Source organism: Bombyx mandarina, chromosome 16, assembly GCF_030267445.1.
Source record: "Bombyx mandarina strain Sakado chromosome 16, ASM3026744v2".
NCBI classification, from domain to species: domain Eukaryota; kingdom Metazoa; phylum Arthropoda; class Insecta; order Lepidoptera; family Bombycidae; genus Bombyx; species Bombyx mandarina.
The window spans coordinates 7,893,317-7,906,549 of NC_143222.1; the positions used below are offsets into that span (position 1 = coordinate 7,893,317).

At 40.1% G+C, this 13,233-nt stretch overlaps 1 protein-coding gene across 2 annotated transcripts; it reads right to left on the reverse strand.

Moving 5' to 3' along the window:
- Positions 1–8,575: 8,575 nt before the first annotated feature.
- Positions 8,576–12,695, reverse strand: LOC149501314 (fatty acid-binding protein 1-like). 2 transcript variants are annotated; one of them, XM_089733612.1, is made up of 4 exons: positions 12,538–12,690; positions 10,109–10,275; positions 9,292–9,399; positions 8,576–8,685 (listed from the first exon to the last, which is right to left on the reverse strand). In XM_089733612.1, exons 1-4 carry the CDS (start codon positions 12,605–12,607, stop codon positions 8,632–8,634), a joined length of 399 nt encoding a protein of 132 aa, XP_089589738.1. In that variant the 5' UTR covers positions 12,608–12,690; the 3' UTR covers positions 8,576–8,631. The 2 variants fall into 2 exon arrangements, with proteins under 2 accessions (XP_089589738.1, XP_089589737.1); XM_089733611.1 differs by lacking the exon at positions 8,576–8,685 and having other exon boundaries at positions 9,226–9,399; positions 12,538–12,695.
- Positions 12,696–13,233: the final 538 nt, after the last annotated feature.

The following is a 13,233-nucleotide window of genomic DNA, read 5'->3' on the forward strand; positions in this document are numbered from 1 at the left end:
ATTTTTTTGTCTATAATGTTCCGTACTTCAAAAGTTGAATACAACTAAACCATTTTATCTTTACAGTCACGGTGGGGAACTGGATAGTTCTTATTCAATATTTTTAAGCTGCTTAGACGCTTGAACGAGCAAACAGCTGACCAGTAGTCCGGAAACTCCGAATGTCTACATCAACAACGTAATTGGCAGCACCCACATTGACCCATGAATTCTAATTCTCAGTTCCATAGAACCACAGCGGCGCCTCGCTTTCAACCTATTCCTGCTCCGTGACAGAAATAGACAAGGCGGTAATCAGTGGACCAGTGGGGGTCTCAAGACACTCTGTGTAATAAGACCAGTAACTTCCCCGGAAACTGTTATTGCTAACTGTTTGGAGCAGGGGTCGGGGGTCGCGGGGTCGCCCGCGGGCGCCATGACGCTCCCGATCGATTTCTAATGCTCCCTCGCTGGATTAATGTAAATGTACGATAGCCAGAGCGATTTACTTACTCTTGTCAAACGGCGATATATAGCAAGTAGTCAGTTAAGTGTAGGATTGTGCATAGATTAGCAGTTTGCTAACCTTGAGCGTATCTAATAACACGCACGTATTTGTTAGCGTGTGATCGTATTTCGAATAGGCCACGCGTAGACCGTGCATTTAAAACTACCATGTAATCCGAAATAATTATTTTCTTTCAATGCTGAACAAAGCTTAATGACTCACATTTAGATAATTGTTTAAGGACCGGGAACTCTAAATATACTATCTCCAATTATAAGAAATTAGCTGAAAATATGGACACCCAGGTTTCACACTGAATTATATGTATCATTATGTATGACACCAACAAAATAAAGTTATAAAAAATCTGTTTTTTTTTAATGCTTATTTAAACCTGTTGATTTCAAGGGCGGATCCAGCTATGGTGCCAGGAGGGGGTCACATAGTCCCATTTTCGATGCGTTCGTTCCCAAACGTTTGCCATCATACAAAGCTATAATATTATATTATATTAATGAAATATTGAAGTTATGTAGTTACATAAAATCTGTATGGTGACAAAATATATAAATAAAATCATTATGTTCAATTAGTGGTCCACCTAAGTCCTGGAACCAGCTCAGGATCCGCCGTTGGTTGATTATCTGTAAATTATGCGCCCTCGGTGATCTTTTAAATTTAGTATTGCCCCCTTAAGGACAAACAGGTTGCCGACCCTGGTGGCATATAGCTCGTTCAGGCTGGACCAGCCCTTCGAAGATACCAGTGAATAGTTTAAACCAGCGAGTATTAAAAAAGTACTAAACGCTCAACAAAAAAAAAATTGCATTTCTTCATTAAGATTGTCAACCAATTAGTGCTGACTAATGATGATTCAGGATTTATTTCGCCAAAGCTCTCTGATAAATGATATAACGAATCGCGACGTGCTATTCGCAGTAAAACGATAAATTGTGAATCATACGTTCGCGTATCAATATATTTGTCTAATCTACTTCAAATTAGCAAAATTATATTAAACTAGCTTAGTACATTATGAATGAAGAGATTTACAAGAACAGATGAGAAGAAATTCCAAGTGGAAATTATATATTAGTAAAATAAATTCAAACAATCCAATTTACAAGTTCACTGTGTAAAATGAAAAAATAAACACTCTTAATTTGTGAAGCATTAATATTATTACGACAAATGCGGTGATACTCCAATCACGGAAATAAGCATTCGACTTAGAAATAGATATCTTTGTAAAAAAAATTTTTGTTTCAAAAATTTATCTGATTAAGATACGGAGTTAATTAATTATCGTTTAACAAAGTCAGGGCCAGCTTGCCAGTACCGTTTATTGCCATTATTTAAATATGAGCACTCGTGAGCACACTGCACTTACCCAATTGTGACTGCAAAATTGCGATTGCGACCTATATGGAACCTTTTGTTTGATATGCCTACATAACGAGCTTCTAGCACAGCGGTCGAGGAACTTTCTTAATTATTACCCCAAAATATTTTTGTGTAAGTTGATATTACCCCATGGCGAAGAACAAAAAAAACGAAATCGCTTCTTTTTAGCATCTTTCATATTACAGCCCCCATGACAATTTTGAAAAGAAAACAATAACTAAAAATTTAATTTAAACATCATTTATTCAATGTATCAATTTAATACCTAGTAATATATAAAGGTAATAATAGTAATATAATATATGTAATATACAGTTGAGGGAAAAAAATCGCACCCACAGAAAATATAAGTAAATGATAATTTCTTGTTATTTTCTAATTCATATGATATTTGTCTTGTATATTAGACGAAAAAACTAATTTAAATTTTATATATATAAAAAGCTTTTTTAATTTAAATGATTTTTTTCGGGAATATAAAGGACAGAATTATATATATCAAACAGAAATTATTTTTTTAAGAAGAAAGCTTTAAAATTATATAATATAATTACATTTTATTCATTTTATAGCTATTAAATATCGTTTCATCGAGTTTGAAATCACAACGATTCTAAAGAAGTTTCACTTCAATATAATATACTTTTTACTCACAAAAGTTTCATTTTTGCCCCCCAAAATTTCATTTTACCCCATTTGGGGTAATTTATCCCGGTACCCCGACCGCCGTTCTAGCAGGAATAGATGTAATAGTAAAATCTGTATACCTATTGCACTCTCTCAAAATATCACGTTCATTTTCAGGCACATAAAATTAGATCATTCGGCAATTTTATCTTAATGAACAAGCACAATAAAGTTAAGAATTGCATGAGCTCTACTCGTACATGACTTGGAGGCGAAATGCCCAGTCAGTTTGTGTGTCACGATTTTTTTTTATGAATTAGTTTTGTACTGGTGGCCTGGGGGCGTTTCCAGTTTCACAAGGACAGGTGGGCGAACAAGGGCTCAGCCAGAAGGGACGAGATGTGCTAACAGCTATCCGAGCGCCTCCAAGGCGACCTAACAACTCAAGAGTAGCGGCTTCGCGAGTGAATGTAATTAATCTACTACCGGATCGGAATCGACTCGGCGAGTGCCGCTCCGGAGCCGCAAGTGGCTCTTTGGCTCCTTAAGTGCGGCTCTGCATTTACTGTACTACTTATTTAGTGTAACCAAAGTTTATTTAACAAGTTTGGCTCCCAATTTTTTTTAAATTATAATGTTCATATTTGGCTCTTTGGTTAATAGGTTTGCCGACCACTGGCCTAGAGTATGACTCCCGATGAACTCATATCAAGCGAAAGAACTGAGACAGTACTTTAAAACTTATAACTCAGGTATCAAGATGGGCGGCGATATTAAAGCGGTTGATGTTGAATCCAGTAATCACTTAACGGTGAGCCGTGAGCTCGTCTACACATGGTAACAATTTAAACAAAATGAAGAGAAAATGCTGTCGTTCATATCTCTGAGATCTTTCTTTTATATTGAAATGCATAGACAGGTATAAATAAAAAAAAATACTATTACTGGTAGTAAGCATGTGAAAAGTTGAATTGTGTACATGACGTATAGCGTTAGGTTGTATTTAGTTTTCTGAGAGGTTTATCGCAAATATACGATTAATAACATACTATATATAAGTCATACATACAACTACAAACAAACGAACAAATACTGTATTCGTGACCGACTTCTACGATGAAGGCTTAATATCGTCTAAAAATAACCGAAATAATAAAATGTATACAGCACCCCGCTTATTTACGCCCAGAAGAAATTTAAAATATAAACTTCAAGCTTATGTCTGATGGTGCGTAGCGTCATTTAGCACCTATGGGGGCGAGCGGAATATGTGGCACCCGATCGCTATTTCAGCCGAGGCTATTTCAGCTTCACACTAACGTGTATAGGTGAGCTCACGGGGCTCAAACCGGAGTGTTTGCTGACACTGACCCTAGCAAGAGCAGTGCTTCGCAGAATCTACCACCGGATCGGAAACGCGACCTACTGAGAAGATCCGGTTAGAAACTTTTTTTTTGTATGATTGAAAGATTACTGGTGGCCCGAAGGCCTTTCCAGTTTCACCAGGACAAGTGGGCGAGCAAAGGCTCAGCCAGGAGGGGTGGGATTTGCTAACAACTGCCCGAGCGTCTCCGAAGGAGACCTAATAACTCAAGAGCAATTGCTTCGCGAATGAATCCACTACCGGATCGGAATCGTGACCCGCTGAGAAGATCCGGCGAGAAACTCAGCGGGCTGATGCATGGGTTAGGTTGCACGTCGACCTCTTTGTCGAGTTCGACGAGTACGGTTACCGGGGTCCCTAAGCCTATCCCTAATGTTAGAGCTGAAGACGTCTAGTGCAAAGGTTATTGGATCTGATGGATCCGTAAAGACGTGTCTAGGGCGTCGACGGTGACTGGCTCCTGCATGATCAAGATTCGGGGAGTAGTCAGCGGCGGCAACGATAAGGCGATTATCATGACGCATAGCCTTATCGAATTACCGTTCCGATGCTGACTTCATGTATTTCCGAATTGATTCGAGGCCCAAGTCGTCGTGTAGGTCAACGTTCCTCACGAACCACGGAGACCCGACAGCTAACCTGCAAAAGCGGGATTGTATGAATTGGAGGGTGTCTATGTGAGTGCGGGCCGCGTGAGCGAACACCACACTCGCGTAAGTCATGACGGGCCTTATGCAAGTTTTGTAAAGTGTCACCTTGTTCCGAAGGGACATTTTACTCCGCTTACAGATCATAGGATAGAGTCTGCCGAGAATAAATGCGGCACGATCGCGAACTGTTTTTATATGCGGGTGGAATGTCATGGATGCATCCAGGGTGATGACTCCCAGGTACTTGACCTTCCTGGCGAAGAGGGTGATCGGGGGTGTGATATTTCGTGAGGAAACAAGCAGTGAGTTTCCCCTTTGAAATAACACTGCGGTGCTTTTCACTAGGTTGATGTCTATGCGCCATTTTCGGAACCACTGTCCTAGGGCTACGGCTGCGCTCTGAAGCTTCTTCGCAATAAGGATCTTATTTCTACTCGAATAGTAAGCAGTCGTGTCGTCTATACTTCTATACTAATATTATAAAGAGGAAAGATTTGTTTGTTTGTTTGTTTCGAATAGGCTCCGAAACTACTGGACCGATTTGAAAAATTCTTTTTCCATTAGAAGCCGACATTGTCCCTGATGAACATAGGCTACTTTTTTTTCATTTTTTTTTATTTTATATTTTTGGTTTCATGTGTGTTTTAATGTTTCCGAAGCGAAGCGAGGGCGGGTCGCTAGTCGGCGAATAAAGCTAATTGGGTTGGCGGCGATCGGGGAATATCGTTGACGAATAAGCTAAATAGGAAGGAAGAGAGGACAGAGCCTTGCGGGACTCCAGCCGTGACAGGTAGCGGGGAGGAGCGGACTCCCTCGACTCGATATCGAAAAGAGCGGTTCGACAAGAAGTCCCGTATGATGAGCACGAGACTATCCGGCACGCCCATGTTGAATAGTTTGAAAATCAAACCGTTGTGCCAGACTTTCTCGAACGCTTTTGCGACGTCGAAGAAGAAGGCTCCCGTGTAGATTGGTTTTGGTCGGTTAAGCCCTACGAGAATGTGCTCCGTGAGGCGGTGCACGGAATCCGAATTGTTCATCGATGAGAATGCCCTTGGATGAGACGAAGTCTCTGAGGCGTTTGTAGAGCAGACGCTCATACAGTTTGCCTAGAGACATGAGGAGGCTAATCGGGCGGTAACTCGTCGGACTATTTTTTGGTTTACCGGGTTTATGTATGCCGATAACGTCTGCTCCTTTCCACACCGTGGGAAAGATACAGTTAGCCATAGCGGCATTGAAAATAGATGCCAACATCACGATGAGTTGGACGGGTAAAAGTTTAATAACGCGGTTAGATATACCGTCGGAACCGGGAGCCTTGCGAGGACGTAGGTCTTTGATCAGATCTTTAACTTCCATTGGGGTGACTGACGGGTGGTAACGCGTCCGAGGGTGGCAAGGAGGCTCTGCGTTCTACCTCACTGTCTACTAATTCTACATGAACAGGGTCCACGGATTGAATGCTGGGCATGCACTGGGCTTGCAATGTATCGGCCAGCAGCTCTGCTTTTTCGTCATCATCGAAAGCGGCTAGAAACTCAGTGGGAAAGAACCGCTTTTTTTTTTCCTACCTAAACTGATAGCCTTGAGAGGCTATTTCAGCGTAACCGTGGCTAGTAGGTGAGCTCACGGGGCTCAAACCTGATGACAAAAGAACCGCGGCCTCCGACGCGCTATTTATAGGCACGCTCCCGCCGCTCCGGCCGGCTGGTACCGCCGTAAACGCTACGTCCCGCAATTTTTAAATCTGTAATATCTTCGAAAATATTCATTTAAATAATATGCTGTAAGGGACCGTATATATCTATATTAAACCAACAATGTATTTAAGGTATTTAATTGGATAAGGATTAATGCTGTGTTAAAATCGCTTTGAAAATTAGCCATTATTTGTCGTAAAAGTAAATGACAAAAAATGGTATTGTGGGATATCCATAAGAGATAGACATATACCATCGCGGAGTTTTCTGTAGACCTTTTCAATGTTTACTTAGTACATCATTACATTTTGATATATCTCGTAGGGTTCAGCCTGCGTTTGCAATGTAAGCGGAAAAAATGTAATTATTTACGATATCACATTAGAAACCTAAAAAATAACAGTATTTCTCCACTATTTAATGGATGTTATTATTGTATATAAATCTTTCTTTTCGATCACTCTATCTATTAAAAAAAATCGCATCAAAATCCGTTGCGTAGTTCTAAAGATCTAAGCATACATAGGAACAGACAGATATAGGGACAGAGAAAGCGACTTTGTTTTATACTATGTAGCGATTTTCAGACTATTATACTTCTATAATCACAAATTTTGCCAAGACTAAACTAGGTATAGAAAAATATGAATAAATAAATACAAACAATATTTAATCACTGAAGTATGAGACTATTTAATCTATTCTCAATTTGACCACAGACGTCAAGAACAAAAGTTTGACCATAAAGAAATAGTATGCATGCGTGCGTGCGTCAAATACATGGACAGTGTGTGTAATGTTTTTTTATTAATTTAATGTATTTTATAGGCATAATTTAAAAAAATATTAACATTCTGCACTCCTTCTCTATATTCTCTATAAGTGTGGGAAATTTCATACTTCTCCGTCCGCGCAATTTTCGTAAAAAAGGATACAAAGTTTTTCCTTCACGTATTAATATACTTAGTCTGGCCATAAATACTGTTACAAAGGTAAACAAAAAAAAAATATATGGCAAATAACATTTATTGCTTTTACAGTGTGTTAGCTTAATACATAAATATAAAACAATTTAAAGTATAAAAAGCTTATTCGAAGTGGTCATTGGCTGCAATACAGTCCTTTAAACGTTGAGGCCAGTTATCAATAGAAGCACGCACTCTTTCAATGGGAAAAATGTTCACTGCCAATCGTACGGATTGTTTTAGGGTTTCCAAATTATCATGGCGTTTGGAGCAAGCCCTCCCTAGTGGACGGCCAGATCTTTTTCTGTCACAAACAGAGGAGGTCTCATTGCACCTGTTAATAGCCCGGTACACAAACATTTTACTAATACCAAGCGTATGGAGAGTTTTAAAAATTGCATTTGGCTCCATACCTACTTTGTGTAATGCAATCACAGCGATTCGGTTATCTTTATCACTCCATTCCATTTTAATATCGCAAAATATTGTACAATGTATTGGCGCCAAAATGAGAAAATTCAATGAGCAATCATATAAAAATGACAGATTCCAAATTCAAATATAATATTTTGTTTATTTTTAATTGTAGCAGTATTTATGGCCAGACTAAGTATAGATATAGAGGAGTGCATAATGTTAATATTTCTTTAAAATTATGCATAAAAATATATTAGATCAATAAAAAAAAAATTACACACATTACCATGTATTTGACACACCAACGCATATAACTACATATATATTATTTTGTTTATTATTAAATTGTGGTAAAAAATTATTAATGTTTGTCTTTAATGTTATTAGTATATAATATAATCTTGTCGTAGCCTACAATCATAGAAGTATTATAGTCTTTGAGAATATAACCTTAATAATGTTCAACCTTCTCTTCTTTTTCTCCACCTTATCCTACTAGGTGGGGTAGGCACAGCTAATTTTTGTCTTCCATTCTCTTTTATCAGCCGTCATCTCAACACTCACTCCTTTCTCTCTCATATCGTCATTCACACACTCTAAGCATGTCTTCTTTGGTCGCCCTCTTCCCCCTCTACCTTGCACTACCATTTCCATACATCTCCTAATCACATGCATCTTCTGTCTACGCATCATATGTCCATACCACGCTAACCTTATAATTTAAATTAATTATGGTCGATTTTCGGCCAGAGGGCAACCGCTAGTAAATATAAAACTTCTTTATTTATAGTCCGCTTAAAATATGTCAAAGCAAAGTGCATCAAAGCAAGCATTCCAGCTACCCAAATTATTCGTAACGGATACTTACCCACTAAGATATGGTTACCAAATTATCAGATGCGATACCTAATTGGATGGTGTCGAAATAAAAAGAAGAATTAAAAAAAATAGTAACTATATTTGGAAATTAAAAGTGTAAATAAATAGACTTTATTTAAGCTTTGTAGTATTGATAGGCAGTGCCGTCCCATTTATCAGCTGTGATAGTCTGAAAAACAATAAAATTAATTAAATCAAATTACGTATCTTTTACATTATTGTTTTGTAAATTTGTAGGAGTCAATGAACCGATGTTGTAACGAAATATTGTAGTTTAGATGTAGTCACTAATTCCATAATTTTCCATTAAAGTCGCTGGAAATAGCTTTTCGGGCTCCTCCAAAAAGTTCATTGAAGTTTTAATAAACAACCACCATTTTATTGAGCCTTTGTTTCATTCTATCTCATCTCGTTTCGCTTAATCTTATCCCAATTGATTATAAACTATGCTTAAGTTAGTTTATTAGTAAAATACGCGAGATACATAGATCTAAGTCATATATTCACATATGTACTTGTATAAATCTGTTGCTTCCGGAAAAATAATTCATAGAACTATTTCAGCAATTCAGTTCTCTTTATCAATCTAATTCAGTTTTCATTTTACAATAATATCTGACATAGATTATTATGGAAATAAGAAAAGACAATGAAAAGAAAGAAAATTACATAAGAAAATTACAAGTTCTAAGTTCAAGTGTAATTTTTTTTAAAGGTATTTACGGCCAGGCTGGATGAGAATCGAATATTGTAGAATTGATAAAACTATACTTACAACTTTTAGTTCGGTGTCACTATATTCCCTTTTGAATATTGTTTTGCCATTGGGATGCTCTATAACTTGAGTTACGGTGTTGCCATCGACTGTGTACGTGGTTTTTAGCTGGAAAATGTAAATTTCACTGAGTTGTAATAATAATACAATACATTAGTATTTCTTGAGTTGCTCCAAATGTTTTTTCAATAATATTAGTTAGTACTACTATTTTTCCTACATTCGTAAATGCATAAAGCATAATTTGATGTGCTAATAGGTAAGTTAATCAATTAGCTCATCAAATGGCATAAAGGATTATAAATTTTCATTGCACAATTTACGACTAAGCTTAAATGGCTACCGTTTTATTGAATTAAAACCTAGAACTGCTCAATATCTATTGCTTTCTTTCGAAATTTAATATGGAGATTATCGAAACATTCCTGAAGACATCGTAGTTAAATAAAGGTATTATGTTATTAACATTAACGTACTGCACGCAATGTAAAACAGGGAACTGAAGACGTAATGGAATTCAAATTTAACATTTGTAAATTTATCGTCAAATTTAAGTTGTCGCATAGTAAGCTTTACTGGTGGTTGGACCTCTTGTGAATCCGCAAGGGTAGGTACACCACCCCGTGAAGCAGTAATGCGTTTCGGTTTGAAGGGTGGGGCAGGCGTTGTAACTATACTGAGACCTTAGAACTCATATCTCAAGGTGGGTGGCGCATTTATGTTGTACATGTCTATGAGCTCGATAACCACTTAAAACCAGGTGAGCTGTGAGCTCATCCACCCACCTAAGAAATAAAAAACAAGATTATCAGAATACCTTCAATCCAGCATCGATGGTTTCGTCGAAAGGCACACCGGACTCAAAAACTGTCTCCTTTGTACCGTTGCTGTCGACGGTGATGATCTTGTATTTGTCGCCTTCCTTGATCAAAGTAGTTGTAGGCTTGAACTGAAAATGTTTCTGGATCTGGTCTTCGGGGAAACCTGCGAGACGGGGAGACGAATGCGATATAGCATACAATTTTTTTATTATTATTATTTTGTAACGCCTAGCTATCATATAATAGAAGAGATGTGGCAAAAATCTAAATCGAGGTAGCACAGCCTTTTCAAGATAGGCTCGCATACATACAAGTAGATGACCATCAGTCTACCGAGCGATACATAATACGATGGTCTACACATTGTCGTTTTTCTTCACATAATATTCTCTTAGACTAACCACCGCAAAAACAAATAGGGCGCTGAAGTTCTGTGTTGCCTTAACTACGCCCGATGATATTACTCTCAATGAGACTATGCTCTGCTCAAATCCAGATACGTGTCTGTTTTTCTAAAGACGTATTTAAAGAAGAAGCATTAACTTTTTTTCTACATAAGCTGATGGTCTATAGAGACCATGTCAGCGTCGCCGGGCTAGTAGATGAGCTCACGGGGCTCAAACCTGACGATGTTGCTAACACGAACCCTAGCAAGAGCCGTGCTTCGCAGAATCTACCACCGGAACGGAAACCCGACCCACTGAGAAGGTCTGGAGAGAAACTCACTGGGCTGTGGAATAACATGGCGTGCCGCCCGCACGGGATGTATCACCTCAGTGCCGTGAAGTAGTCGTGAGTTCCAGTTTTGAATTTCTATTATTTGTGACTTCGAACTTATGTCTCAAGGTACGTTAGAATCCTAGTTATTATCTCTATTGAACGTTTTTTTAACGCTGGGGAATCCATTTACAGATACCCGGTTGAGGGGGGTAACGGACCGGGTTATGTAGGACCCAATTGCCTCCTGAGAGGAAGAAGGGGAGAAGAGAAGGACCGAGCTCCTCCAGCAAGCGCTCTCTCCACTTAGCATATGCCAGACTACGCCCAGCACGCCTCCGCTGATCGACAGCCGACGGGCCGGGTGTCCGTTTCTGAGTCGAGGACTGTGTTCTCCGTCGGTATGTCGCAGCCAAGATTTCAGCTTTGAGGTCCCACGGAGGTACCCGGCGAGAGCACAGGCCACATCCTGAGAGATGGTGCGGTACCCCCTGATAACCCTCACCGCGAGCGCCCGCTGAGCTCTGAGCAGCAGAGCCGCGTTTTGCGCGGTAAGTGCGGGCGACCACACGGGAGCACCGTACAAGGCCATACTGCGCACCACCCCCAGGTACAGTCGCCGGATACTGGCGCTGCATCCACCGATGTTGAGAAGAAGACGGGTAAACACACCTGCCATTCCCATCAGCATCGGAACCAGCATTTTAAAATGGTGGTCGAATCTCCATTTGCTGTCCAGCACAAGGCCCAAACATTTGAGCTTCGGCTGGACAGCAATGGTGACACCCCCGACTACGAGATTCACGCCTTTAGGCGGCCCCTCCCGAGCTGAGTGGAAGCACACTGCTTCGGATTTATGGAGGGCCACCTCGGGGCTGAGTCTCTTTATTCGGCCCACCACAGTCGCTACTCCCGCCACAGCCAGGATGGCCGCTGACCGGTAGTCGTCTCCGCGGGCCGTCACCAGCGTGTCGTCAGCGTAGCAAACCACTTCGACGCCACGCAGGTTAGCCCCATGGAGGACCCAGTCGAAGCCCACAGGAACGAACCCAGTGCCGACCAATGTGGAAGCCCCCGCTACACTGTTTTCCGTCCCCACCCAATCCGCTCGGGGAAGATCACAGACCGCCTTGAGAGATAATTCGGCGTTCGTGATATCGATCGACACAGCCAACAGCACGCCTCCCCCAGAGCACGCCTGATCGGTAAGGTCGCGAACGCGCAAGACCGCGTCCACGGTCGACCTACCTCTCCGGAAGCCAAATTGGTTGAATGCTAGATCTGGCCCAATGTTCTTCAGATGCTGAACAAGACGCCCGGCAACGACACGCTCAAGGAGCTTACTGGCCTCGTCCAACACGGCTATCGGGCTATACCTGGAGGGTTCATCTCTCGGGTGATCGTCCTTCGGGATGAGCATCAGCCGACCCGTACGCCACGGCTCTGAAAACCTGCCCTCTCGGAGGCACTTGCTAAAAAACCTACGAAGTGCAGGCGCCACGCCTGGACGACAGCCGCAGCCGCTCGACATCTAGGCGCTTCTGGGCCCAACGAGGACCCTCCGCGCCTCCACCGAAGGACGAAGACGTTGACACTGCTTCTGGGATCACAGGTGACCGTGGACATCTCTATTGAACCTGACACCGTAATATCAGATAATCCGTTCTAGCTAACGAAACGATACTGAAAATATGATAAAAAAACTCACCGATAAGCTTAAGGAACCCATCGAAGTTTTCTCCTCTATCGAATGTGTATTTTTTACCCAAGAAAGACATGGTTACGCTGGCCAGGTTGAAACGTAAATAGAATGTAACTTGTTACGATAAACCACTTATATTGATCAGTATTTATCTGTAGATATGAAATTTACACACCATTATTAGTAATTGTTGAGTCACTGATATTAATTTTCGGTCTGCGGCTTTATTTAATGTTTTTCCCCAAAAAATTTATGAATCAAATCAAATGGCAACTGAAAAAAACTATTGGATTTGAGTATACTTTCATGATACCTATCTTATCAAATTTATTTATGTAAAATTTTACAATGAATGTTGGCAGGGCAGGACCTTTCGTTGTGACGAGGTTTGGGGGAAGCATATAAGCTGTGGACGTCTCCGCACTGAAAGACAGAAGTTAGATAGGAAATATTACACTTTATGTATTGTATTTTATTACAAACATTCACAATTTGTGTAAATACTTAATGAGTTCAACATAACATTTCAATATTACAACGTTTTTGTTTTGTTTTAAATTGATATTTTTTGTCTGTAATGTTCCGTAATTCAAAAGTTGAATACAACTAAACCATTTTAACTTTACAGTCACGATAGGGAACTTGATAGTTCTTATTCAATATTTTTAAGCTGCTTAGACGCTTGATACAGCGTACGCGTGC